General features: G+C 39.9%; 2 protein-coding genes across 4 annotated transcripts in view; one reads left to right on the top strand and one right to left on the bottom strand.

Annotated features, from left to right (window-relative positions):
- Positions 1 to 24,057, bottom strand: part of LOC140225501 (uncharacterized) — a 129,432-nt gene that overhangs the window by 11,341 nt on the left and 94,034 nt on the right. For all 3 annotated transcript variants that reach the window (XM_072304626.1, XM_072304625.1, XM_072304627.1), the window contains one exon: positions 12,053 to 12,127. The gene's annotated coding sequence lies outside the window, so the exon portion shown is untranslated. The remainder of the gene's footprint in view (positions 1 to 12,052; positions 12,128 to 24,057) is intronic.
- LOC109039019 (regucalcin) lies at positions 423 to 22,474 on the top strand. Its single transcript, XM_019054343.2, has 7 exons — positions 423 to 504; positions 2,296 to 2,464; positions 15,676 to 15,899; positions 17,031 to 17,234; positions 19,534 to 19,725; positions 20,467 to 20,579; positions 22,046 to 22,474. The coding sequence occupies exons 2-7, from the start codon at positions 2,442 to 2,444 to the stop codon at positions 22,472 to 22,474; spliced, it is 1,185 nt and encodes a 394-aa protein (XP_018909888.2). The 5' UTR covers positions 423 to 504; positions 2,296 to 2,441.

Below are 24,057 nucleotides of genomic sequence, written 5' to 3'. Positions count from 1 at the left end.
GTATAATTGAGGAGAGTATCATATTATTCCTTAAAACTTTCAGATATTTAAGATTGAATGGCGTACAATATTTTGTGAAAATTTTGGAAACAAATAATCACGATTTTCTTAGTAAATTCGGTTTTTACTGGAGGAAATTTGGCAACGTATGAGGGCGTACATTGATATTTTTAGATATTTTAGATAAAATTTTAGATAAAATTGAGAACAAAATTGTCTGAAAAATTGGAGGAAAAACATGAACAAACTTTCCCAAAAATTCGTGATTTACCGAAGGTAATTTGGCAACGCCTATCGGTTCATACGGCGTTCTTCCTTAGCACGGCACTACACACGGAGCGGTGCCGCGATTCGATATTCGAAACCTGGACGTAAATTTGGCAACTCCTCGAGAATAGCTCTCTTTGATCGTAGAAGTCTGTAACAATGTGAGGAAAATGGAAAAGTAAGTCACTCAAGCATGTGAAGTAACAACATTCGCCAGACAAACTGCTGTTGAGTAAGGTAAGTCTCTTCATTTACTTCGATTCGCGTGAAGGAAAAAAGCATTCTAAACCACTGTTCGAATAGAAAAAGTCTGAATTTTTAACAACGATATAGAAACTGTAGATTGGTGGTGGCCTACGAAAAAACATGATTGAATACATATTCCTTGTAGATTATTGTTAATCTGGTTATAATCGACCGGGTTTTAAACGAGTACATTCAACACACTATTAACTTAACACTATTAACTTGCTCCCTCTCCAATTTGCGTACACTTTTATCGCAACTCTTTTCCCATAAAAAGTATTCCTTGGAATGCTGATTGAATCGATGAATTGTATGTTGAAGCTATTTTACTCATGCTAATATCATCTTTGCCGAGATGTCCGAGTATTACAAGGATAAAACAGATCTATCAGAAAATAACTAAAATTCAAGGAGCTCATACAGCATCTTTTACACCTCAGACTATCCTCCTCCATCAAATTTTAAGAGCTGCAAGCATGAACGCAATGTGCGAAATAAGTACCACTCAAAGTGTAGTATATTGAGTGAATCATCAAATCTTTTGTTGATTTTATCATCAAGGATTTTAATACTACGTAGGTTTCGCACACCACTTTCTTCCTCGAAATGTTCCTATTTAGTGATCTTTCAATTGTTGTTAAAATGAGTGTTTGAGTGCTGTGCAAGTATAAACGCACTCAAAAACACATGTGTGTATTTTTTTTTAATCAGTGTTTAATCATATTAAAGAGCCTGTCTGTTATAAGTGTTCGGAGTGCTTAAATTGAGCTCGAATTTATGACTAAGTAGCCGTATCTTAGAAAGACAGTAATGCGAAGGGATTACTAATAATCTATTCCGTAGAAGGAAGGGTAGGATGCTCCTTGAGAATAGGCTAACAAAGCGTTTGAATTTTTCCAAGAATGAACAAAAATCGTCAGTAAAAAAGGAATTTATAGATGAATGTATTCTGAATATGTTGGTTCAAAATCGACCGTGGAACATCTCAGGAATCTATTTCACTATGCACCAAGAAACGAGTTTCAGAAATGGACGCAACTTTCATAATATCTTATTTTTTCCTTTGAGCGAAACATTGTTTTGAATGATGTTAACATTGGCGATTTTTGGTCAACTCTAATACTCCCCACCTCTTAAGTTTTCAATGCTTATTATATTTGCAAGGCCAAAAAGTGAAAACTTAGCCGTCGCTGCTTTTTTATCTCTCTGACACGCACCAAAGTCATTGAGATGGCTCAAGTCAAATAATGTGCACTGCTATTGTGACGTATGGGAATCGTCTATCATAGTGCATTTTTTAAATAAAAAACTACTCTACATTTTTTTTTTAAAAAAAATTAAAATATAAATATAAATAAATTTCATTAGTGTCGTAAAAAAATCGTTTTTTTATGTAACTAAATTTGATAACGTTCAAAGGCATACAGCCTTCTTTTTAGCCTGATAGACTCCTATTATTTAGATTATCGGCAATACCGCCGTGCTACGGAAAAACGCCGTATGAACATTCGAGAGTTGCCGAATTTCCTTCGATAAAATATTTATTTACGGGGAAAGTTCTTAATATTTTACCTTAAATTTTCAGAAAATTTAGGTGAAATTGCAAACAAAATTTACTATAAAACTGGAAAAAAAATATCCATAAGCTTGCCAATAAATTTGTATATTATCGAAGGAAATTTGGCAACGGCTGTAGGCTCATACGGCGTTCTTCCTTAGCATGGCAGAATACTTATGATTCCTTGAAGTGATTCCTTAAATATTTCGTCATTTTTGGCGTAGATTTTGCATCAATGGAAGAGGAGTTTTTCTGGCGCTCGAGTGGGCCTATTAATGAGCGCGGATATCATTGCCTCGGAAAATTATGGTTATATCGTCTGCGGTTACGGTGTGCGCGTCTCCGTCCTACCAAGTGAACCTAGGTGACGATGATCGTTTCGTTATTCGATTGGTAAGAATTATTACTCCATTTTCGCACAAATATTCTACATTTAATTTCCTGTTTAGTTTTTTGACACACGGAGAAAAATCTATGGCTTATAAACCAATTAGTGGTTCGTATGGAACACCACAAATAGTAGTGAAGGCAACATGTAATAATAGCACATATACCTTAATTATGGTATATATACCATACTATGGTACAAGCTACCACAATATGGTTCACAGACCGAAAATCATTAGTTCATATACAACTAATTATGGTGTTCCATACGAACCACCAATTGGTTTATAAGCCAAGTTTTACAATGAAGTACGAGACAATGTATCAAATTTTTTTTTATCACGCGGAGGAGTTTAAGAAGGGGGGATGTATCAAAGTACAACATGTGTTTTAACCCTAAATATCTAGTCTTGTCTAGTGGTTTAATTCCGCACTTTTTTTTTTTTTTTTTTTTTGGCAAAGTATGTTATCCTAGTTTTGCTTTTAAAATGAATCATTGCTTTGAAAAAAATAATTATTGTGCTGAATATTGAAATTAATGCAGGCAAAGAAGGCATAGATGAATTAGTGTAAGCAGGTGGTTGCGGGTGGAAATTCCGGACTGTGAGCATTGTTTCACGGGCTGAAATGCTGGAACGCTCGATGGAAAACCTGCGCCATGGTAGCTTAAAATAGTCCAAATAGAGTTAAAATTGTCAAGATTTTCGGGGGAGGCCTCCTAGACCCCCCTTGGGCTAAGGAGTATTCCATACCCACCTCCCCTCCAATGGTAGGGAAGCTTGGCTTCCCCCTCCTCTAGCAAAATGACCTATAGTCCACGCCACGAAAAGTGGCGGGTGAGGGGCGGAGACAGTCGGCCGGTCTAGTCTATCGTTGAAGGGTTGAAGCGCAGGTATTGGCCCGTAGTTGAAACGGGGTAACGACTGGGCCAATACTTACCCTTCATCCCTTCAACGATAGACTAGACCGGCCGACTGTCTCCGCCCCTCACCCGCCACTTTTCGTGGCGTGGACTATAGGTATACGCCTATGCTCCCGTGCTAAGAAGAACGCCGTATGAACATTCGAAAGTGTTGAAATTTCTCCGGATAAAGCATGTATTTTCGGGGAAAGTTAACCCTATTCCCCCTTAAAATTTTCGGATATTTTAGATGAAATTGCGAACAAGATTATTTTGAAAATTAGAAGAAAAATGTTAACAATTTTCCCAGTAAATTCGTCGTATTTCATGGAAGGAAATATGGCAGCGTCCGAAGGCTCATACGGCGTTATTCCTTAGCACGGCAGTATGAGGCACCACCATGTTTCATTGATGAATCCGAAGTGTTGAGGGAACGTTACTCGACTCCAAAAGAATTTACATGGACCACAGCAGCATCCATCAGCTCTGATAATCGACACATCTCTTAGGATGCCGCATTGCCGCACAGTGGACCGAGTCGATGAGAGAGGTCGGACAAGATTTGGAAACTTTAAACGCCTATATCTCCATTCATACAAAACTTTAAGATTTTAAAAGTGGCTCTATTGGTTTTTTCGTAAAATTTCCTTCCAAAAACACCCCTAAAAATTTAAAATGTGACGAATTTAACATCAAAATTTGCAGTTTTAGTCCAAAATGTAATTTCCAATCTCTTCGGTTGACTCGATCCACTGTGCTCCCGCCAACCATTAGAGGCTCGACACGCAGCCCATTCGATTAGACATGAGATTTGGGTAATTTACTCCGCGCAGCAGGGTGTAGCGAAAAGCCACCGAGTCAATTTCACGGTACTCTGAAACGCGTAAGAGTAATCAGGTATCGGGGCTCATCAGAAATTCGACTTACGCGGTTTCAAAATCGAGTGTGACGCGGGCATCCATCGCGACAGTCATTAACAAAACGCGGGCCGGGCCGGGCTGCCGATCCCTGAGGGACCGGCCGATGTTTGTTCGCAGGGACACACGGCGACGCGGGTCAACACCGAGAATGTAAATAGCCCCCCGGAGTTGCCGGTCTGCAAACTCGTGGGATCCCTTCGGGCCGCCCGCACACGGCCAAAAAGCTGATTGGAAGGCAGGTTTGGTGGGGGTTTCGAACTGTTGCTTGCAGTGGCGTGGCGTGAATGATCGATCATCGATATCTCGCCATTTGAAGCTATGGCAAAAAATCGATTATTAAGGTGTTCGCTGCGAACGCCCTGATAATCGATCTTTTTTCATAGGTTTGAATGGCGAATCAATCGATATATCGCAAAGCACGCCACGCCACTGGTTGCATGGGTACACTCTCCGGGGTATTTGCGGCTGTATTTGCGGGAAATAGACCTCGCTCCGACGAGACCGAAGAGAGCAGTATCGACCGAGTTGTCGAAATCAAGTTTCCACAAAATCCTACCTGTCTAATTCGGATTCAACTCCAACAACGAAATTAGCCCTTATTGTAAGGCCTTGTCTCCACGAGCCGTTTCACGAGATTTGTCCCAGGGAAAAATCCCACTTGCGAAGTTGGGAAAAATATTGAGTTAATCAATATTTTTCCCAGTACCATGTATGGTGCTTGTACCCCTAGGACCCACTGAGAGAAGAAGAAGAAGTGAAAACGAATTGTGCGATATTTTATTCATTACTACATTGTTCATGTTTGTTTAGTTAAAATAATGTGTCTAATTGTCAATTGAGTGCATTTATTATTATAATACCGGTTAAATACTCGACTTTAACTACTTTTTCTTCCCGCGCAAACTAGTCGCAGGACTGTATGAGCCCCGTCCCGTGGAGACGGTAACTGGGAAAAATCCCAGAAGTTTCATTCCTGCGATTCGAACTTGGGACAAATCCCATGAAAACGTCCCGTGGAGACAAGGCCTAAGGCACCATTTGTAAAAAAAAAAAAAAAAAAAAAAAAAAATAGCGGGGGCGAATTTTCGAATAGATAACTGTTGCTGCACGAAGGATGTTTCTTGGCCTAGCATGGAAATTGAAGGCGAAATTAGCACGCAGTTCCGTTTCATCAATGGTGCTTTTTTTTTAAATAAGGAGTATTGAAGGGCTGTAAATGAGTGTCATAATGCAACGCCGATCAACAAAGTCAAAAAATAACATTCTAAGGTTCGAAATCGGAAGTAAAAGGTACAATTAATCAAGACAGGAATAAAATGCAGCTCTTTCGAGCCGTTATGTTACCTTACTGCTATTTCTCTGAAATTACGTTAGTATTTGCACCCTCATATTCCTAACACAATCGTAAGGTTTTTTTTTTTACAAAAAAGACGAAAATTGGTTGTTTTTTTATCAGTTAGTTAACCTATTTTTGATTCGTCGAATTTTGGGAACTCTACCCTGGTAAAAATTGGCAGTGGAATCTGTGTTCCAAAATACCATAGACCTACAGCCGGCTGTAAGATTTCCAATAGCTTCTATAGCCGGCTACACAATTTATTATAGCCTTTTATAGCCGATGGCGATTAAGCAACTCACAGCCAGGCGATAAAGTGTATGCTAAACGTTACTAATTACGGATGCTAGGACTTGGTGAGTTTTTGGACTACTGCTCTTTTTTTGGCCGTAGTATCTTGATTTATTTTGCGAGGAAAGCTCTGTCCTTTTGATGGATGCCTACCATTCCGAATATATTAGAGCGCCTTCAGTTTTGTATGATACTGTGCAATACCTCCGGTGTGAAATAGTTGCTTCAAGCGCCGTGGCACGCTGCGGCGCGGCAACCGGGCAGCCAGCGCGAAGCATTGGCGCCTACAAACCTAACTCGGATACTTCACGCGTTGCGCACTGCGTGAAGTATCCCTGTTAGGTTTGTAGGCGCCAGTGCGTCGCCGCTCCGCTTTGTGTTAGGCTCTAATATTTACTCTGGCGGAGTCAGCGTTATTGATTTTGATGTTTGCACATCTTGTATGGATTATTCTCATTTTAATTGATGAAAAAAATATGTGTTAAAGGAAAATATAATGTGTGTTTTGTAAATACAAAGGTGGTTCCGTATCAAACTTAATGATTTCCAAAGCATGCTATTCCGATAGGAACTATAGCTGCCGGCCGCATAATTTTTTATCGCTTCGTATAGCCCGGCCGTATGATTTTCTCCGCATGCTACAGCCAGCTATATGATTTTCTGTAGCCTTCTTTAGCCGGCTATAAGAATTCCTATGGTATTTTGAAACGCAGCTCTTATCGCCAATTTTCACCAGGGTATGTCGAAATTCTGGGTTTACTGCACTTAGGTAACTCGGCGGAACTTCCCTATTATGTGTTTCCCTTTCCACTACCTAAGGTTGTTTCCACACGGTTATACCTAGTACCGTGCTAAGAAAAAATGCCGTATGATTTTGTAGAAATCGCTATATTTCCTTCGATAAAAAACGAATCTGTTGGGATAATTCTGAGCATTTTTTTCCAATTTGTTATACGTGTGCAATTCGGTCGCAGTTCAATCCAAAACATATCAACGGTAAAACTTCTAGATTGCGTATCTTGTTTGCGGTGTTTGAAAATAGCCACTCCCATTGTATTTTTTTTTCCGAAGGAGATCAAATCTATATCATTCCTTGAAATTTTTGCAGAGTTCTCTTCGTACAGAGAAGGAAAATCACAGAAGCTTTCAAGAATTGACGTTGATTGGTTTTTCATTTACGGAATAAACTATGCCAGGAAACCTGCAACGTCACAAACAAAGGTACGCGGTCTCGCTTCACTGTCAACATGCAATTTTCGAGGAAAAAATGAATTTAATTTATTAATTTCCCTCCAAAACAAATATTTGTCGGGGGAAATTAGGCAACATTTAAATGTTCTTACAGCGTTCTTTCTCAATGCCGTGCTAGAGAAAAACGCCGTATGCACCTTCAGACGTCGCCAAATTGCCTTCAATAAAATGCTAATTTCCTGGAAAACTTGCTGAAATTTTCCTCCCAATTTTCCGCAGAATTTCATTCGCAATCCAATCTACAGTTTCTGAAAATTTAAAGGAAAAATATTCATTCCTTAAAAATTAACATATTATCGGAGACAATTTGGCAAGTCTCGAATGTTCATACGGCGTTTTCCCTTAGCGCGGCAGCTGAAAACTTGCTGAAATTTTCCTCCCGATTTTTCACAGAATTTCATTCGCAATCCAATCTATAGTTTCTGAAAATTTAAAGGAAAAATATTCATCTCCTTAAAAATTAACATATTATCGGAGGCAATTTGGCAACTCTCGAATGTTCATACGGCGTTTTTCCTTAGCACGGCAGCTCAGCAGACAACCTAGAGTCCCTTTATACTGAGAGTCAAGACAATGCGAATCCATTTCTGATTGGTCAACCGGATTTTAGGCCTTCACAGTGTCACAAACGGGAATAAAGATTACATTTTCACCAATTGCAAAGATTATAATCTGGAATGGACCGAGGAATTTCGGGTTCGACAAGGAACAAACGGAATGAGAGAAGGAACGGAGAAAGGAATTTAAGAATGAGCCGATCAAAGATTACGAAAAACGTTCAATTTGTGTAATCTTTATTCCCGTTTGTGACTCCATGAGGGGTGTTGTCTTGACTCTCAGTATAAAGGGACTCTAAGACAACCCAGCGGACGGTATGGGAACATATTCACCGACGACTGATGACGAATCGGCAGCCCTGGAGTTAAACCTTTCGTCGCGGCTAAACGCGGTCTCTTGGGCCGCGCAGTAAAACCTTCGCCTCCGAATTTATTGGCTTTGCACTCAGCGACAACCCTTCCCGCCCCTCCCTCCCCCCCTCCGGGGCCACACTTCTCAACCTTTTTTCCTCCGAGTCTTCCTCTCGCTGATGGGTTTAACATGCGAAGGATTCCCGTTTCGAGCGACCACACTTAGTCGGGAATTTATTCAGCGGTGAACGTCCCCGGGGAAAAGTCTGAACGAAACGAATTAGCGAGAACGACGTGTTTTTCAGATGAGTTCTCATTAGCCCAGACCTTGTTTCAGTCCTGTCTATTCTGCTCTCGCGACTGAAAACATCCTCTGAATGTCCACCCGCGGACTCATCGTTGAGATTAATAGACAAAGCTATAGACAAAAGAAGCCATAGGGAGCATGGAGCGAGCCTAATGGTTAATTTGTGTGGTTCTTATAGACTAGGTAAGGGAGGAAAAGGTTGACTAACTATCGGGTCTCTTGTAAGTTGCCGTCAGTTAGTCTATTACCAGTTAGTCTATTACCTCGCTGTGTCAATTGTAATCACTCTTTCACCCATAGGATCCCTCCATATAATACTTGTCTTCTTTGTCTAGAGTTTTGTCTATCATTTTCAACAATCAGCCCGCTGGTTTGACGAGGTAAGTAGGTATGCACTTCCCGACTTCCTCGGCCAGAGCTCGCCCTCAAGTCCCGCTGACGCGAAATTTAAATTTCAACAACTTCGCAGTCTTGACCGAAAACATATACGGCTGTTTGCTGTCGATAAAAATGAACGAAGAGCCACCTCGCCAAATAGCAAGTGGATTTTCATTCTTATAGAGTTTGTGTGCACACATTTTGTTCTTTTTTATCAACAGCAGACAGTCTTATTTGTTTCCGACCAGGACCGATTGAGCACAGGGGAGAATTTCATGAGCGCCGCCGCCCGAGGCGCACTTATGCTCCAAAACTCAAGAGGAGGAAGATATTAGTCGGTTGATGACTGAAAGATCACGAAAGTTTCGTAACTAATGTTTTTTGGAGTCGCTAATTTCGAATTTGATGTGAAATTGCCTGCATTTTAACACCCTGATCTATTCATTGTGGACAAGTTTATGGCGCGCTGCCAGCTCGAAACGCGCACTGACGCCTCCAAACCTAAAGGGATACTTCAAGCATTGCGCAATGCGTGAAGTATCATTCTAGGTTTGTAGGCGTCAGTGTGCGTTTCGCACTGGCAGCACGCCACCCCCCCCCCCCCCCCCCTCCGACGCACAGTGCGGCCCTCTGTGGACAAAAATCAAATATTCATAACTCGACATCTGAATATTTTTTTTTGATTTTGTCATCTTAAAGATATTTCTGACTCAGATATTCAAGAAACACCATTTAATTACCATACTTAATTCTTAAGCTGAGAATCTACAAATGTAATCATTTGAAGCTTTAAGCAAATCGAAACCGTTTCTATGGCCGTGGAATGAGTGAGAAATCGTCATGATTGACGCACGCGATTCCTGGTGCGATGACGGTAAAGTTTTGAAATGGCTTGTTTTGCTTCCGGGTTCATTTTTTTTAAGGTTTTCGGAAACGCAACTTGCTGACGAAAGTTTGTTTCAGCGCTGTAAGAAAAATACTCAAATGCCAAGAAACCCGGCCGAGCTATTGTTTCCTAACGGTTCCGTTTTGTCGCACAGTGGACTTCAAATTGGACGGAATTCTGCCAAACGGAACTATGTGCATTATGGCTCGAGCCTTGTTATGCATAATTCTTATGGGTCTCAGGGCTCATGTCCTAATGCACATAGTTCTGTTTGGCAGAAATACGTCCTATTAAGGAATGCATTGGTTGAACAGTTTTGATCGGAATCAGCTTAAGTGCATCAGACGTTGTCCAATTTTCTTTAATGTTTTAATTTTTATTTTTGTATCATAAAACCAAGCCACGCCGAAACTTGGAATTTTGTATGCATATTCTACCTGATCTCCGGTGAGTTGTTCTAGTATATTCTAGTTCTAGTAGTTACTACGCACGATAGATAACCAAACGTACCTCCTTAAAATAAATGGCTTACCCGAAATTTGGTAACATCCAAACAACCGTAATTTTCTCAAAAATAAAGGAGCTAATTTTCGCGATCGAATATCATTCATCGTTGAATGATATTCGACGATTGTGCAATTTTTTTAATATTAACCGACTATTTCGTTGGTCCCATCGGAGACCGTTAAAATCCATCAAACAGAAATTTCGAATTCACCGCGGGACACTTGAATTCGATTTTTGAATTGATGCAATCGATGCCACAAACTTCATCCTTCTCCAGAATTTTTGAATCGTCATTTCTTTCTGTTTTTGCGTTTTGTCAATCCAAGTCTGCTGTTATTGCAATTCGCTGTGTTTTAGGGTTTCGTGTTTCCGTATTTTCTTCTTAATTTCATTTTAAAAAAATCTAAACTCTGATTGGCTCCTGCTTTCGCCGATAATCGGCATCACCCAGCACTGATCAATTCGTTTGATGAATGATATCCGATCTCGAAAATTCGCTTAATGTTTTATCAGCAAATATTTGCTAACACTTGAACGTTGATATGAGATTTTCCTTTCGTGCGCACGATAGATAACCGAGGTTTATCCCCTCCCGTGGAGCAGCGCTTCGATGCCGCGTGTCGATTGGATCTTGTCCCAGGAAAACGAACTCTGGAAATCTAGAATCGCGGGGAACCAATAAAGGGAGGAAATTCGTCATCCCTTACAAAGTCTGCTCTGTTCCAGTTCGACGGCGGCATCCCCTTGCGCGTTTCCGCCGGAAAGGAGCGCCAAACAGACGAATCCAATGGAGAGATAATCCTTAAACCTTATCGGAAGATCCCAAAGGGTGGCTCTAAGTCTCGGGCGCAGCTCAAATCCACGACTCGAGACTCCAGGTGAATTCTGCCGTGCTAAGGAAGAACGCCGTATGAACATTCCAGAGTTGCCAAATTCTCCTTCATAAAACATGTATTTTTGACGCAATTCACTCATATTTTTCCTTGAGAATTTCAGATATCTTAGATTAAATTGCGTACCGAATTGTCTGAAAATTTTGGGGGAAAATATTTACAATTTTCCCAGTAAATTCTGTTTTTATCGAAGGAAATTCGGCAATGTCTGAAGACTAATACGGCGTTTTTCCTTAGCAAGACAGAATTTCCCTCAATCTTCAAATAGAGATTTTCCCAGTGTTCCTATTTTCTGCAACTAGTCCCGAATTTCGGGGAACTTTCGACATTTTCCGGAACTTTTGCAATTTACGAAATTCTAGCTATTTTAAGGATTGTCCAGTAAATTTTGGGTTTTCCGTTAGCTTGACCAATTATTCGATCAAATCTGATGTTCACTTTTTCTTATTTGACGATCCGGGCGTGTTTTAGAATGCTTTCCCGGAATTTGTGAAATAATCAGATTTTTCTCGAAACGTCTGGAAATCAGAACTAATTTTGGGAACTCCGGAACCTTCGGCAAGATAAAATGGGAAAACTGGATTTTTCGCGAAAGGGATGCTACCTCTGTGCATGGTTCTCTCTCATGTCTCACTGTGGGGGAAAAAGGGATATAAACTCTAATGAATTAGGGTAAAAGCAACCTCATTTTTGACGTCACCATGGGTAAGACACGACCCCCCCTCCTCCCACAAAAAGGAAAAATAGGTGATTGTGGGATAATTTTTTACAGTCACTTTGCGCGTCATCTTCACTGGATACAGTTTTGATCGTAAATATCCAAGAAACAGTGAATCCATCAAACACATGTTAAAGAACAAAATGCACTTGATTTTAAATTTACAACTGGAAATGTTGAAAAAAGAGACTACGTAGAAGAGGAATAACTTAGCTTAAATCCCTTAGGCATCCTATACACATTCCATGGCCCCTGAACCCAGTTGGAACAAAAAAACACTTTTCTTGGTTTTACTCACCATTGATTGATGCCAAAATCGATTGCTAATTTTCATGATTGAAGTGATAGAGCTTTAAGTCCACTGTCACCCAGCCTGAAATAAAGAGATCGAAAAAATGTATATAACACGAAACTAAAAATAAAGACACATTTTGATGGATTTTCTTAAAAATATAATAAATACATTATTTTGAATATCCCAAAAACTGGATATCTTGACGGACCAGTAGTTTTTTTTTGTATCAAAGGAGCCATTTTCCATTGGTTCACTCTCACTAAGAGTCAAAACGTTGATTGCTGAGAGGAGACGGACATCTCCTCGTTATCAAATTAGTATGCCACTAGGGGCCTGTGACCGATACGCGACCGCCAACCTCTGAAAAAAACTACGTGTAAAAAATCGTATAACAACCATGTTCAAGTTATTTAAGAGATGAATGCATTCAAGTGCCGACGGGTGCTCGCGAAAGAAAACGTATTTATCTCTGATTGCAACATTATGCACCACCTTTATGTTTTATTTTAAATCGATGTTTTTAAAAAGCTACACACAGAAGTCGGCATGAAATTTGCAACGAAAACTGGCAAATTTTGATGGCTAATTCGTCTGAATGACCAGTCGATGAGGTGCAGTGGGGAATATTTGGATTGCATTTTGCAAAAAGGAACCGTGGCGTGCTTTGCGATTTATCGATTTTTATGCCATTTAAACAAATGGAAAAGGATCGATAGACAGGGTGTTCGCAGCGAACACCTTAATAATCGATTATTTACCATAGGTTTAAATGGCATAACAATCGATATATCACAATTCACGCCACGCCACTGAAACCAGGAGCAACGCCATATGTTGCTAAGATTATGCAACTTCACCATTTGCAATAAAACTACTGAAATCATGCAAAAATACGAAATTTATATGATAATTTTTGTTTTAAATTTACAGGTTTTAGCGTGTTATAATAGAAAATGTATATGAATGATCAGGGTTTTCCTCCAAGACAAAAAAAAGTTACAAAATCTTAGCACCATTGCAATGCTCTTGGTTCCTTTTTGCAAAATGCAATCCATTTAATGATGGGAAAGTTAACAGAAGGCAGGAAAATCTTCACAATCCTGCGAGGTTTGCAGACTCACGTTGTAAACTGGTTGCATATTGTGCCCACCGCGCCGTGGGTGGTAGGTCTACTGACACCGAGAAATCATAACAATTCAAGCGCTATGCGCGCAATGCGGGAAGTATTCCTCACGCCGACTGCACTGTTTTGCGCAATGCGCGAAGTATTCATACAGTCTTGCAGGCGCTAATATGCGTTCATGTGTATGCGTATTGCGTAAATTCTTGCGCGATTATTCGAACTCGCGATAGGATAATCGAGGCATCGAATAATGAGGCTTAAAAGGCCAATGTTGTGTTTCGACGCTGTACGAGCATTCCAACGTTGCCTCGTTTCTCGGTCAGAGTACATCATCGTAACAAGTAAGATTTTCCTCGTAAGATGTCAGTCATTACTGATGGCATATTACGAGTAAAACTTTAACTTTGAGTATGGCAAAAACCTTTTTAACTCAAATTAAGTAACTGCATGCAAATTTTTTTGTATTGATTAAATCTTATTTTTTATTCTCTTTTATTTCGCTTTGTTCATATCTCTTTTTATTTCTCAATTATCTCTAAGTCGCCCTCGTTTATGTGTGTGTGATTGTTTCATCGTCAGCAACGTATTTTATGCCAAGAACAGTCTATATTGTATTTAAACTTATACCTCGTGTTTATCTGCCTTTTGGACCTGCCATTGTCGCAATTTCGGTAAATATGACCCCCCTCCTAAAAAATAAAATAAATTAAAAAAATAAATTAAAAAACACGAATGAAAACTCAACGCCTTTATCCGAGAAAACAGAGAAATTCTAACAAAGCGTATCATGGGTGTATGATATGCTAATTGCCATTTAGGGCAATGGCGTGGCGTGCTTTGCGATATATCGATTGATCTGCCATTTAAACCAATGGAAAAGGATCGATAAACAGGGTGTTCGCAACGAACACCCTAATGGTCGATTCTTTACCATAGCTTCAAATGCGGAAATATCGAAAATCGATCATTCACGCCTCGCCACTGAGAGTTATCTACATGAAATCCTTTGAACCGCGGAAATAAAACCAAGCACAAAAAATGCGCCGTATTTTAGCGTCCTATTAATTAAAATTTCACCTGAAAGTCGAGTTGTTATCATTTCAGGTTAAAATGACGAAATTCTCTCTCGTGCCCGGCCTGCTCTTATATTATCTATTTCGCTTCAGAGAAATGAAATTATCCACGATAAAAAAATCACTGTCGCATGAATAAAATACGAGACCATCCTATCCAGCCGTGCTGCCGTGATAACGAAGAGAGTATAGTAAATGCATTTCTGCATGAGCCATGGTTAGCACATGCTTTTATGTGTGTCGAGGCTCATCCCAGCATGCGATTACTGCTCTGTCGCTATCACGGCAGCGTGTGTCCTCGGTCGCCAGGTAACGCATAAAATATAGGACTCGTGATTGTATTTGATCTGAAGTTTGAGAGAGAATAAACGCGTTATGAAAATTTAAAAAAAAGGTGCTTTCATGTTGATGAAGTTATCAAATATGAAGCAGAGAAAACTATGTGTTACTGAGGTAAATGGACGTAGAGAGCCATGGGAAAAATTTGCACAGTGACGCTTTTACCTTTACACCTTGATTCTAATTTCTAATTTCAAACCAGATTTTTCATTCTTAAAGAATGTCTCAATTTTACTGGTATTCCTGAGAATTTCCTTGATTTTACTTGTGAAGTCAACCATTTAATTTTTCTCCTCAGAACCAGGTACAGCAAGTAAAATAAGTAAAAACTTTCAGCGTTTTAAAATTTTAATGGAACTAATGTGCAACACTTGATTATGTCATGATAAGAACAATGGTGCATGCAAATGATGGTAAAACTGCAGGAATGCGTATCACGGTTAACGGCGTTCCACTCTTCTTGTCATACTTTATTTGCTCTTTGGAAAACTACTCAACGTCATTTTTTGAAAATTTTAGTGATTTTTATTCTCTTCATACAGGATATTCTGTGAAAACTTTGAGTCATGATGGTGGTTCGATCTGCGTTTAAAAAGTAAAATAAAAGCGGCGATTTCGAAACACCGCAACCGAGATACGCATTTTTACAGTTTCACCGTCGCAATTCTCAATTCTAGAATAATTTAAGCGAATTTTCGCGATCGAATATCATTCACCGTTGAATGATATTCGACGATTGTGCATTTTTTTTCAATGATATTCGACTTCTTCGTTGGTCTCACCAGAGACCGTTGAAATCCATCAATTTGAAATTTCGAATTCACCTCGGGACTTGAATTCGATTTTTGAATTGATGCAATCGATGTCAGAAACTTCATCTCTCACCAAAATTTTTGTTCTGTCATCTCTTTCTGTTGTTGTGTTTTGTCAATTCAAGTCTGGTGTTTTCGCAATTTCTAATTTCATTTAAGAAAAAAATCTGAGCTCTGATTGGCTCCTGATATCACCGATCATCGGCATCACATCAGCACTGATCAATTCGTTTGATGAATGACATTCGATCGCGAAAATTCGCTTCTTGTTTTTGACAGGAATTCAATGCTCCCGTTGGTATCACTACTCCTATTGGCCACACAAACGGCCAATGAAAAAATCGAGGTGGCCGTTGGCCAATCCGAGTACAGAACTTTCTGCCACACGGAGGCGCCTCACTACGATTCGGCGAGCCGGAGCCTTTTCTTCGTCGACACGTACGTGGGAAAAGTTTGTCGTCATCATCTAAAGTGGAATGCGACATATTGCACTTGCTCTCTCGGTAGGTGTCCCGTCCTATTGAGCAGACACGAGATAAATTGGAGCGTCAATGTGTCCATAGACCAGAGAACTCAAGTTCTACAAGACAATATTTCTTCTCCAACTTTGATATGGAACACGTTGGACGTTTGAATAACATCTCAAATCAGCCAATAAGAGCCTAGTTGACTTTGCTGTTCTTCTTAAAGTTAGCCCTTTGAACAGTGGCGTGACGTGCTTATATCTATATAACAAGGTGGAGAAATGGTACTGAGTCCACACCTTTCGCGGGAAAAACAAAGCTAAAAAGCTCAAAAAATTATAATTATTAGAGTCTCAAAAATAAATGGGTTAATTCTAATGAGTACCAGTGCAAAACTGAGGGGGGAGAGTGTTCAGCTCATGCAGGCAGTTTGCATTGAAATGTTAAGTTGAGGTCACCGTTTTTTCGATAGAAGCGCAAGATTGAGACTTTTAGACTTAATTAATTATTCTTCATTAATTTTATATCATTAATTTATTTTATTTATCAACACAGGGTAATGTGATCAGCGAAACTTGCCCTGATACCACCGGTCCACGCGTCTTGATTCACTGATAAAGACGTTAACAATATCTCTGAGCAAACTTGCAGCTCAAAAAACGCCTGAAACTGACTGCGTAGGCAACATTCACAACAGTGGAACACGAATAGTTGCTCACTGCGCTGATACCAGTATCCAAGAAATTCAGCTATCAAAATTTGAGTATTTGTATGTATGCTGTCTGGCTAAGGAAGAACGCCGTGTGAACATTCAAGAGTTGCCGAATATCCTCTCAGAAAATAGTTATTTTCGAAGAGAGTTACGAATATTTTTCTTTGAAATTTTCAGGAACTTAAGGTGAAATTGCGACTTTCATCTGAAAAATTGTAGGAAAATTCTTTACAAATTTTCCCGCAAATTCGTGATTTACCATAGGAAATTTGGCAACTCCTGAAGGTTCATACGACGTTTTTCCTTAGCACGGCAGTATGGAACACGTACATAAAAACAAAGTGGCGTAACGCTTTCCTCGAAGCTTTTCCCCCTCCCCCACCCCTCTCTCCTAGAACGTTACGTAATTTATGGGCGGCTCCTTACTTTTCCTACAATTCTTCTTCATTTATTTACAGACCATGTTTTAGGCTCGGTAGTTCCGGTGTCGAACCAGCCGGACTGGTACATAATTGGACTCGGGCCATACTCGGCGAAAATGTATTGGGACGGCTACATTCCCCACGCAGAGGTCCACATCCTCGGCCGCCACGACGAAGACGCTGGGGCTGGGACTGTCTTCAACGATGGAAAAGCTGACTGCGCCCAGAGGCTATTCATGGGTAAGCTGCGATATATCGAATGATCTACCATTTAAACCTATGGAAAAGGATCGATAAACCTAGAGTCCTTTTAAGTTAAGACAACACCCCCTCATGGAGTCACAAACGGGAATAAAGATTACACAAATTGAACGTTTTTCGTCATCATTGATCGGCTCATTCTCAAATTCCTTTCTCCGTTCCTTGTTGAACCCGTAATTCCTCGGTCCATTCCAAATTTTGCAATTGGTGAAAATGTATAATCATTATTCCCGTGTGTGACACTGTGGAGGCCTTAAATATACGGCAACCAATCAGAAATGGATGCACATTGTCTTAACTCTCGGTAAAAAGGGACTCTAGATAAACAGGATGTTGGCAACGAGCACCTTAATGGTCGATTCTTTAACATAGCTTCAAACGGGGAAATATCGATAATCGATCATTCGCGCCTCGCAACTGGGTATAAGTCAAACTTCTTAAAGCGAAGGATAGATAAAAACGTCATGAGATACGAAGAAGTGACTTATGAGGGGTAATAATAACCAAATCTTCGATTATTCTCACGCTGGGGGTTTCATTTTCGTTCCTTGAATAGCTGTTGAGGGTCCATGATGGTTTGAATCAATGGCCAAAGTGCCAAATCGTGCTGTGCGAAGGAAGAACGCCGTATGAGCCATCTGGCGTTGCCAGATTTTCTCTGCTAAGATATGAATTTTCAGGTAAATTTATGAGTATTTTAACCGAATTTTTCAGAGAATGTTATTCGCCATCAGATCTTCTGAAATAATCACGAGAAAATATTCGTAACCTCCCCAAAAAGAAATATTTTATCGGAGGAAATTTGGTAACGCTCAAATTGTTTACACGTCGTTTTTTCCTTAGCACGATAGCCTTACGGTATTTCAAAATTTTCACTATTGCTTTATTTTTATTTTTTTTAAAATTTTTTTTTGAAGAGAATTAGCCAACTTAATGGCTTGAAAATTAAACAACTTTTAAGTAAAAATTGCAGAAATCACTTCGATTTAATTTTAAGGGGGGGCTCGGACCCCCAAATACGTCAATTCAAAGGTCATTCAATTTTCCCGCGAAATAAGCCAATTTACCCTAGATTTGCCTCCACATTATCTCAGTAAGGCCAAAATCAGTTCAACATTACGTTGGCAAGTCCCCAAATTTCGGGAAAAGTTAAAAAAAAACGAAATTTAAACGGTCAAATTTAATCACCTTAAATTTCGTTTTTTTTTAACTTTTCCCGAAATTTGGGGACTTGCCAACGTAATGTTGAACTGATTTTGGCCTTACTGAGATAATGTGGAGGCAAATCTAGGGTAAATTGGCTTATTTCGCGGGAAAATTGAATGACCTTTGAATTGACGTATTTGGGGGTCCGAGCCCCCCCTTAAAATTAAATCGAAGTGATTTCTGCAATTTTTACTTAAAAGCGGACACAATTTGGTAAATTTTCCCGTTTTATTTTTTTCTTTACGATAATTTGAACCGGAGTTATGATTTTTTGAAAATAGGTCAAATTTGACCTTTGACCTATCATAACTCGGTCAAAAATTAAGATATTGATCTGCGGTTTGCGCCAAAATTCTTAATTTTTTATGCTCTTTCAAATGATGTATCACAAGATAGGGGTTGCCATTTGAAAAAAAAAAGTTGGGGGCCCCCCGCGCCCCCCCTGAGGGGGGACCAAAATTTTGACCCCCCCAAAAGATGGTCCCCTTTGAGATAGGAACATTCCCAAAGTTTCATTACCCTAGCTCAATTCGTTCAAAAGTTAGCAGGGGTGGGACGGACTTTTGGTACACCCTGTAATATTCTACTAACAGAGAATAAAAAATCAAGGCAGTTTTCAAGAACTTCCGTTGATTAGTTTTTCAAAGAATATAAACTCATTTTCCCGCATTTTACTTAACTCATTTAAAACTCGTTTCACTTTTCACACTAGAATATTCCGTCTTTATTTCGTTAAGGATATCAAATGAAATTTTGAAAGCATCTCACATTTGAGCCTTTTTCCCACCTAACTATTAGAATGATATGGGTTGGAGGTTGAATCTTCTACTTTGAGTGGTGTGAATTCTTCTCTTACAGAGAGAAATCATCTCTTACTGAGAGTTAAGTCCGCTCTTTCAAAGTAAATCTGGATTATACCCCGAGGTTTTAAACAGTGTCAACAGACATATTTGTTCTTCACGGTCAATCATGAAAGTTCACAGGGGTTTGAGAGTTATATTTCTCTGAAAAGAGTATCCTTGCTTTCTTGAGATTCCGGTGATATTTATTAAATTTCAATCCTTTTTTATAGACACAAAAGGAAATGCCAGTTTGTTTCATTACACAAAACAAAGTTGCAACTTTGAAAAGGACATTGATAACGAGGATGGTGCGATTTACAACGGGATCGCATGGAACTCCGCCAATGACAAATTGTTTCTTGCCGAGACCGCACGAGCAGTAATTTACTCCTTCGACTACAACATCCAAATTGGCAAAATAAGTGAGTAGAAAAAAGAAAAAAACACACATCAACCGTCGCATCAAATTTTAAATGTGATAAAGTAACACTGAGAAAACATTTCGATCATATGGACCGAATATACGGAGTTCAATATCGGCCGTATTATCCGGTTCATGGGACTGCTCTCTCGGTTCAGAAAAATGTACCCTCGGTTCGCGGAACCGGGCTTTTTCGTTATATATAGTTCTGCTTGATTTGAATGCTTGGTTGCATTAACCGAGAATACGGTTCCCGGAACCAAGAGAGCGGTTACATGAATCGCACAATACGGCCGATATAGATCATTGTACATTCGGTTCATATGACCGAACTTTTCTTCTTGGTGAAGACAAAGGGCCTTGTAAAGTGGAACCTAAAAGGCAAGAAAATATTCAATTTTGGATCGAAAATAAAGATTTCTGGTTCTCGGTGGCATGCTTTTTGATACTCTTAAAAAAAATATTCAATCAAAATTTCAAGTCTTATTTTTCATCATGAGATATGTTGTTAGCGTTTAAAATACATAAAAATAAGTCCCATTTTTTTGCCCTCAAACTTTGAATTCTTCCCAAAAGCATCGATATTTTGAATTTGTGGGTGTCAAAATGACATAAATTGCAACTCGAGGTTAGACGCACAGTTGTCTCATTTTCCCCGCCGAAAATGCCCTATTCCTGACTCTATTTCAAATTCTGAGCGCATAAAAAGGGTTCAACTGACTTTGAATTGAAACATTTCTAGGTAATCGATCGGTTTTATTCGACTTCAAGGCGAACAATGTCAGTGGGCTCCCGGATGGAATGGCAATGGACGTGGATGATAATTTATGGGTTGCCGCCATTTTCGGATCTTATGTAAGTTAATGTTGATAGGGCATTGCATATATGTATTTCTTATTCAGAATGTGTCGAAAACTTAAATCAGCAATGTATTTAAAATATTGTCAAGATTAGGTGTTTTATATGACAAGATTATTTCATGAGCGTTCTTAGAATTATTCTAGATCATGTTTTGGACAAAATCAGTGTAGCAATATTAATGAACAAAGTACGAAACCAGTAATTCTACAACTTCCCAACGTTGTAGAATGTCTGTCATACTTAATTTTTACTTTCTCGCTCAGGCCAATTTTTTTCTCTAGCAAAAGTTTGCAACAGGCCCAGTAGCAGTAAGATATGTTTATTAGACGACTCTGAAAAGAACCTCTTCAACGCAAAAAGCAAGTTTGGAGCAATGCGAGAAGTATTCCTTCAGTCTTGCAGGCGCTGATATGAGTTCGACACCGACCGTGCCGTACCGTGTCCGATTATTCGAACTCGCGTTAAAGGATGATCGCAGCATCGAAAAATGAGGCTTAAAAGGCCCATGTTGTGTTTCGACGCCATATGAGCGGTCCAACGTCGCGTCGCCTCGTTATTTCTCATGGACGATTGTCAAAGTATTTTCTTGGAAACTTCTGTACTCTAATCGGCATGTGTCTCTTCGAAAGAATAAAATAGGAACGGCAATTTTGAAACACTGCAATGGAGATAAGAGGGTTCGAACTCTGGGCATGGATATATTTTGAGAAGTTATTTTTACATGCATAGAAGTCGCTTTTACAGCCCGCTCGGGCGCCCTGCGACACTAAATCCCCATTTATGTCCATCGACCCAGAGGTCATGTCGTCACTTTCCGGCCAAAGTATCACAAGCGCCATGCAACGTTTAAAAATGTCTGCCGCCATTATATTTTTTTACGGAGAAATTGTTCAACGAAGCTGTCCAAAAATTTCACTGAATTTTCTTTGTGCTGCCGATAAAATCCAGTGAAATTTTCAAACAGATTCAACCAACAATATCCCTGTAAAAAGTAAATAAAATGACGGTGGAAATTTTGAAACCTTGCATGGCGCTTGTGATATTTTGGCCGGAAGGTGACGATGTGTTAAATGACGTCTTGTATATAATTTACGAACCATTTTTCTTTTTTTTTTGTATTTTTACGAACCATTTTTATCTCCCTACCAAGGCACTCTACGCCTTTTTAGTGATCCATTCTATTATACAGGGTTATTCAAAAGTCACGCACCACTACTGGCCATTACTTTAGCTCTAATTATGATGTCGACTTGCGGTTAAAGACGTTTTCCCTCATATCGAGGGGGAAACTTTCCCAGGTGCTTTTCAGTTTTTCATCCCCTCGGGGGGACGGGGCAGGGGGCAACTCCAAAATTTCAAATGGCCACCCCCGTCATGGCCAGTGGTGCGTGACTTTTGAATAACCCTGTATGTACATGGACTCATACCATAACCGATCTCTTTCCACGTGTTCCCGTCAGGTATACCAAATCTCGACGCGGAACGGTACCCTACTCCGGGCGGTGAAGATGCCAGCACGTGACGTCACATCGGTCATCTGGGGCGGTCCGAAGTTGGACATCCTGTTCGTGACGTCATCGCAGCACAATCTCAACGACGAGGAGAAGCGACAGCAGCCGAGGGCGGGCTCGGTCTTCGCCGTTCGCGGCCTGGGCACCAGAGGCCGAAGAGGGAACAACGCTGCCATCTGCACCGCCGGCTGTGCAGAGGACGGATGCTCCCGGTCCCGGTGTGGCCAGGAGGTCGCCAGCCCCCCCGCCAGCGAGTTTCGACGTCGATGGTTGCCTATCCTCTCAGGGGCATTTGCTTTCCTCCGACGAGACTCAGTTCTATTTTGGAGATTTTCAAGAGGAAAGCCATCCAAGATTGAATTGCTACCATGGGCGTAAACTAGGCATTTTCCGAAATGCGAGGACTTCTTTAACAACAGTCTTTTTTCTCCAACACTTCCTGTAAAACGATCTCCTTTGCCTCACCCCCCCCCCCCCGCGGCGTCTCAGCCACAACGGTGGGTACCGTGGCATCCGTGACGAGATGAAGAGATGCCTAGCTTCGCCGAGGATCTCTACCATGACAGCATTCCTGTGGAGAGTCGAGGCGTCGTCAGAGCGCCTAGTCGCTTCGTAAAAGCGTCTCATACATACATACATCTCCTTTGTTCATCTACAATAAAGTGACTTGAAAAATCAATTTCTTCGCATAGTTCTCCAGAATAAATGGAATCGTATTCAGCAAAAAGGAACCAGCGCGATTACAATGTTATTGAAATGTTGCTTCTTCATAATTTTCTAAACAATTCTCCCAAAATAGCAAATAGTTTTTGCATTCCACTGAAAAATTGTTTTTTATAACGAGTAATTATTTTGTAAAATTTTATTACCGTACATATATTTAGTATTTTCAAAAGAAAGAGAAAAGTTGCAAGATTTTGAAAACACTGTAATCACGCTGGTTCCTTTTTGCTAAATGCCATCCAAATATGGCCAGTCATGCACTTAATTAAATACGGGTAGTCAAAGCTAGTCATTTTGAGGTTAGCATCATTAGGAAAAACTTTAAGGACCCCATGAGTTGCCCTTTCCAAACCTTATTTTTATACATAGTTATGGAATAAATTCTCGTTAAGATCTACATGTTAATATTTAAAGTTTAAATCCTGATTATAAATAAAATAAGAAGTCCACATAATTATACATAAGTCCATCTTGTATATCACGAATTTTGCATACATTAGAAGCAGTGCTGTGTTAAAATATTGTCTTTTATTACTTAAAAAATAATAAAACACAGTCGGAGATTCTGAGCCGTCGTAGCGGAGAGACACATTTCTCTCAGTTACGCCAATGTATCATGGGTTCAATTTTTTAAAGTGAAGTTCTCAATTTTTCATCCCAAAGTACAACATTTATGTGCTATACTCACATGCAATTATTTTTATGGATCTTAAAGTCCCGCATAAAAATATTTTCTCCCTCCTTTAAACCTTCTAGTCTCGGAGACACAAACATTCTATTTATTATAATTGAGGCACTAGGGGCTTTTAAGTTATGAGCACACCATATAACGTCTCGAAAAATGCACAGCTCAAAACTGCTGCGAGCAAATTGATATAATTACGGAAGTCGGTCAGTATACAAAAGTATCCCCTTTGAGAAGTTGGCGTAAGTGGTCGGGGTCTCTTTAATCTTCTTTCAGAATTTCTAGGTCTTAAATATAGGGATCAAATAAACTCGTCCATTAATACCCGGAGAAAACTTCCGAGGCAGGACTCTTTGAAAAGTTATCGTCTCCTTCTTGCGTTTCGCCGGAAAGTTAGATTGGCTCCCGAGTCAATGTCGCGTCTTTTGAAACTGCCCCCTCTGCCGCTCTGAGGCTGCAACATCGTCAAATATTGGGGATTTCCCTCATCCCGGAGAGGACTTTGGACGTATTTCTATCAAACGGAACTATGTGCATCATGACATGAGCCCCG

This window comes from Bemisia tabaci, chromosome 9 (genome assembly GCF_918797505.1).
Source record: "Bemisia tabaci chromosome 9, PGI_BMITA_v3".
Lineage (NCBI taxonomy): Eukaryota > Metazoa > Arthropoda > Insecta > Hemiptera > Aleyrodidae > Bemisia > Bemisia tabaci.
Note: the sequence above shows the minus strand (reverse complement) of the source record. Positions and strands in the feature narration are given on the sequence as shown.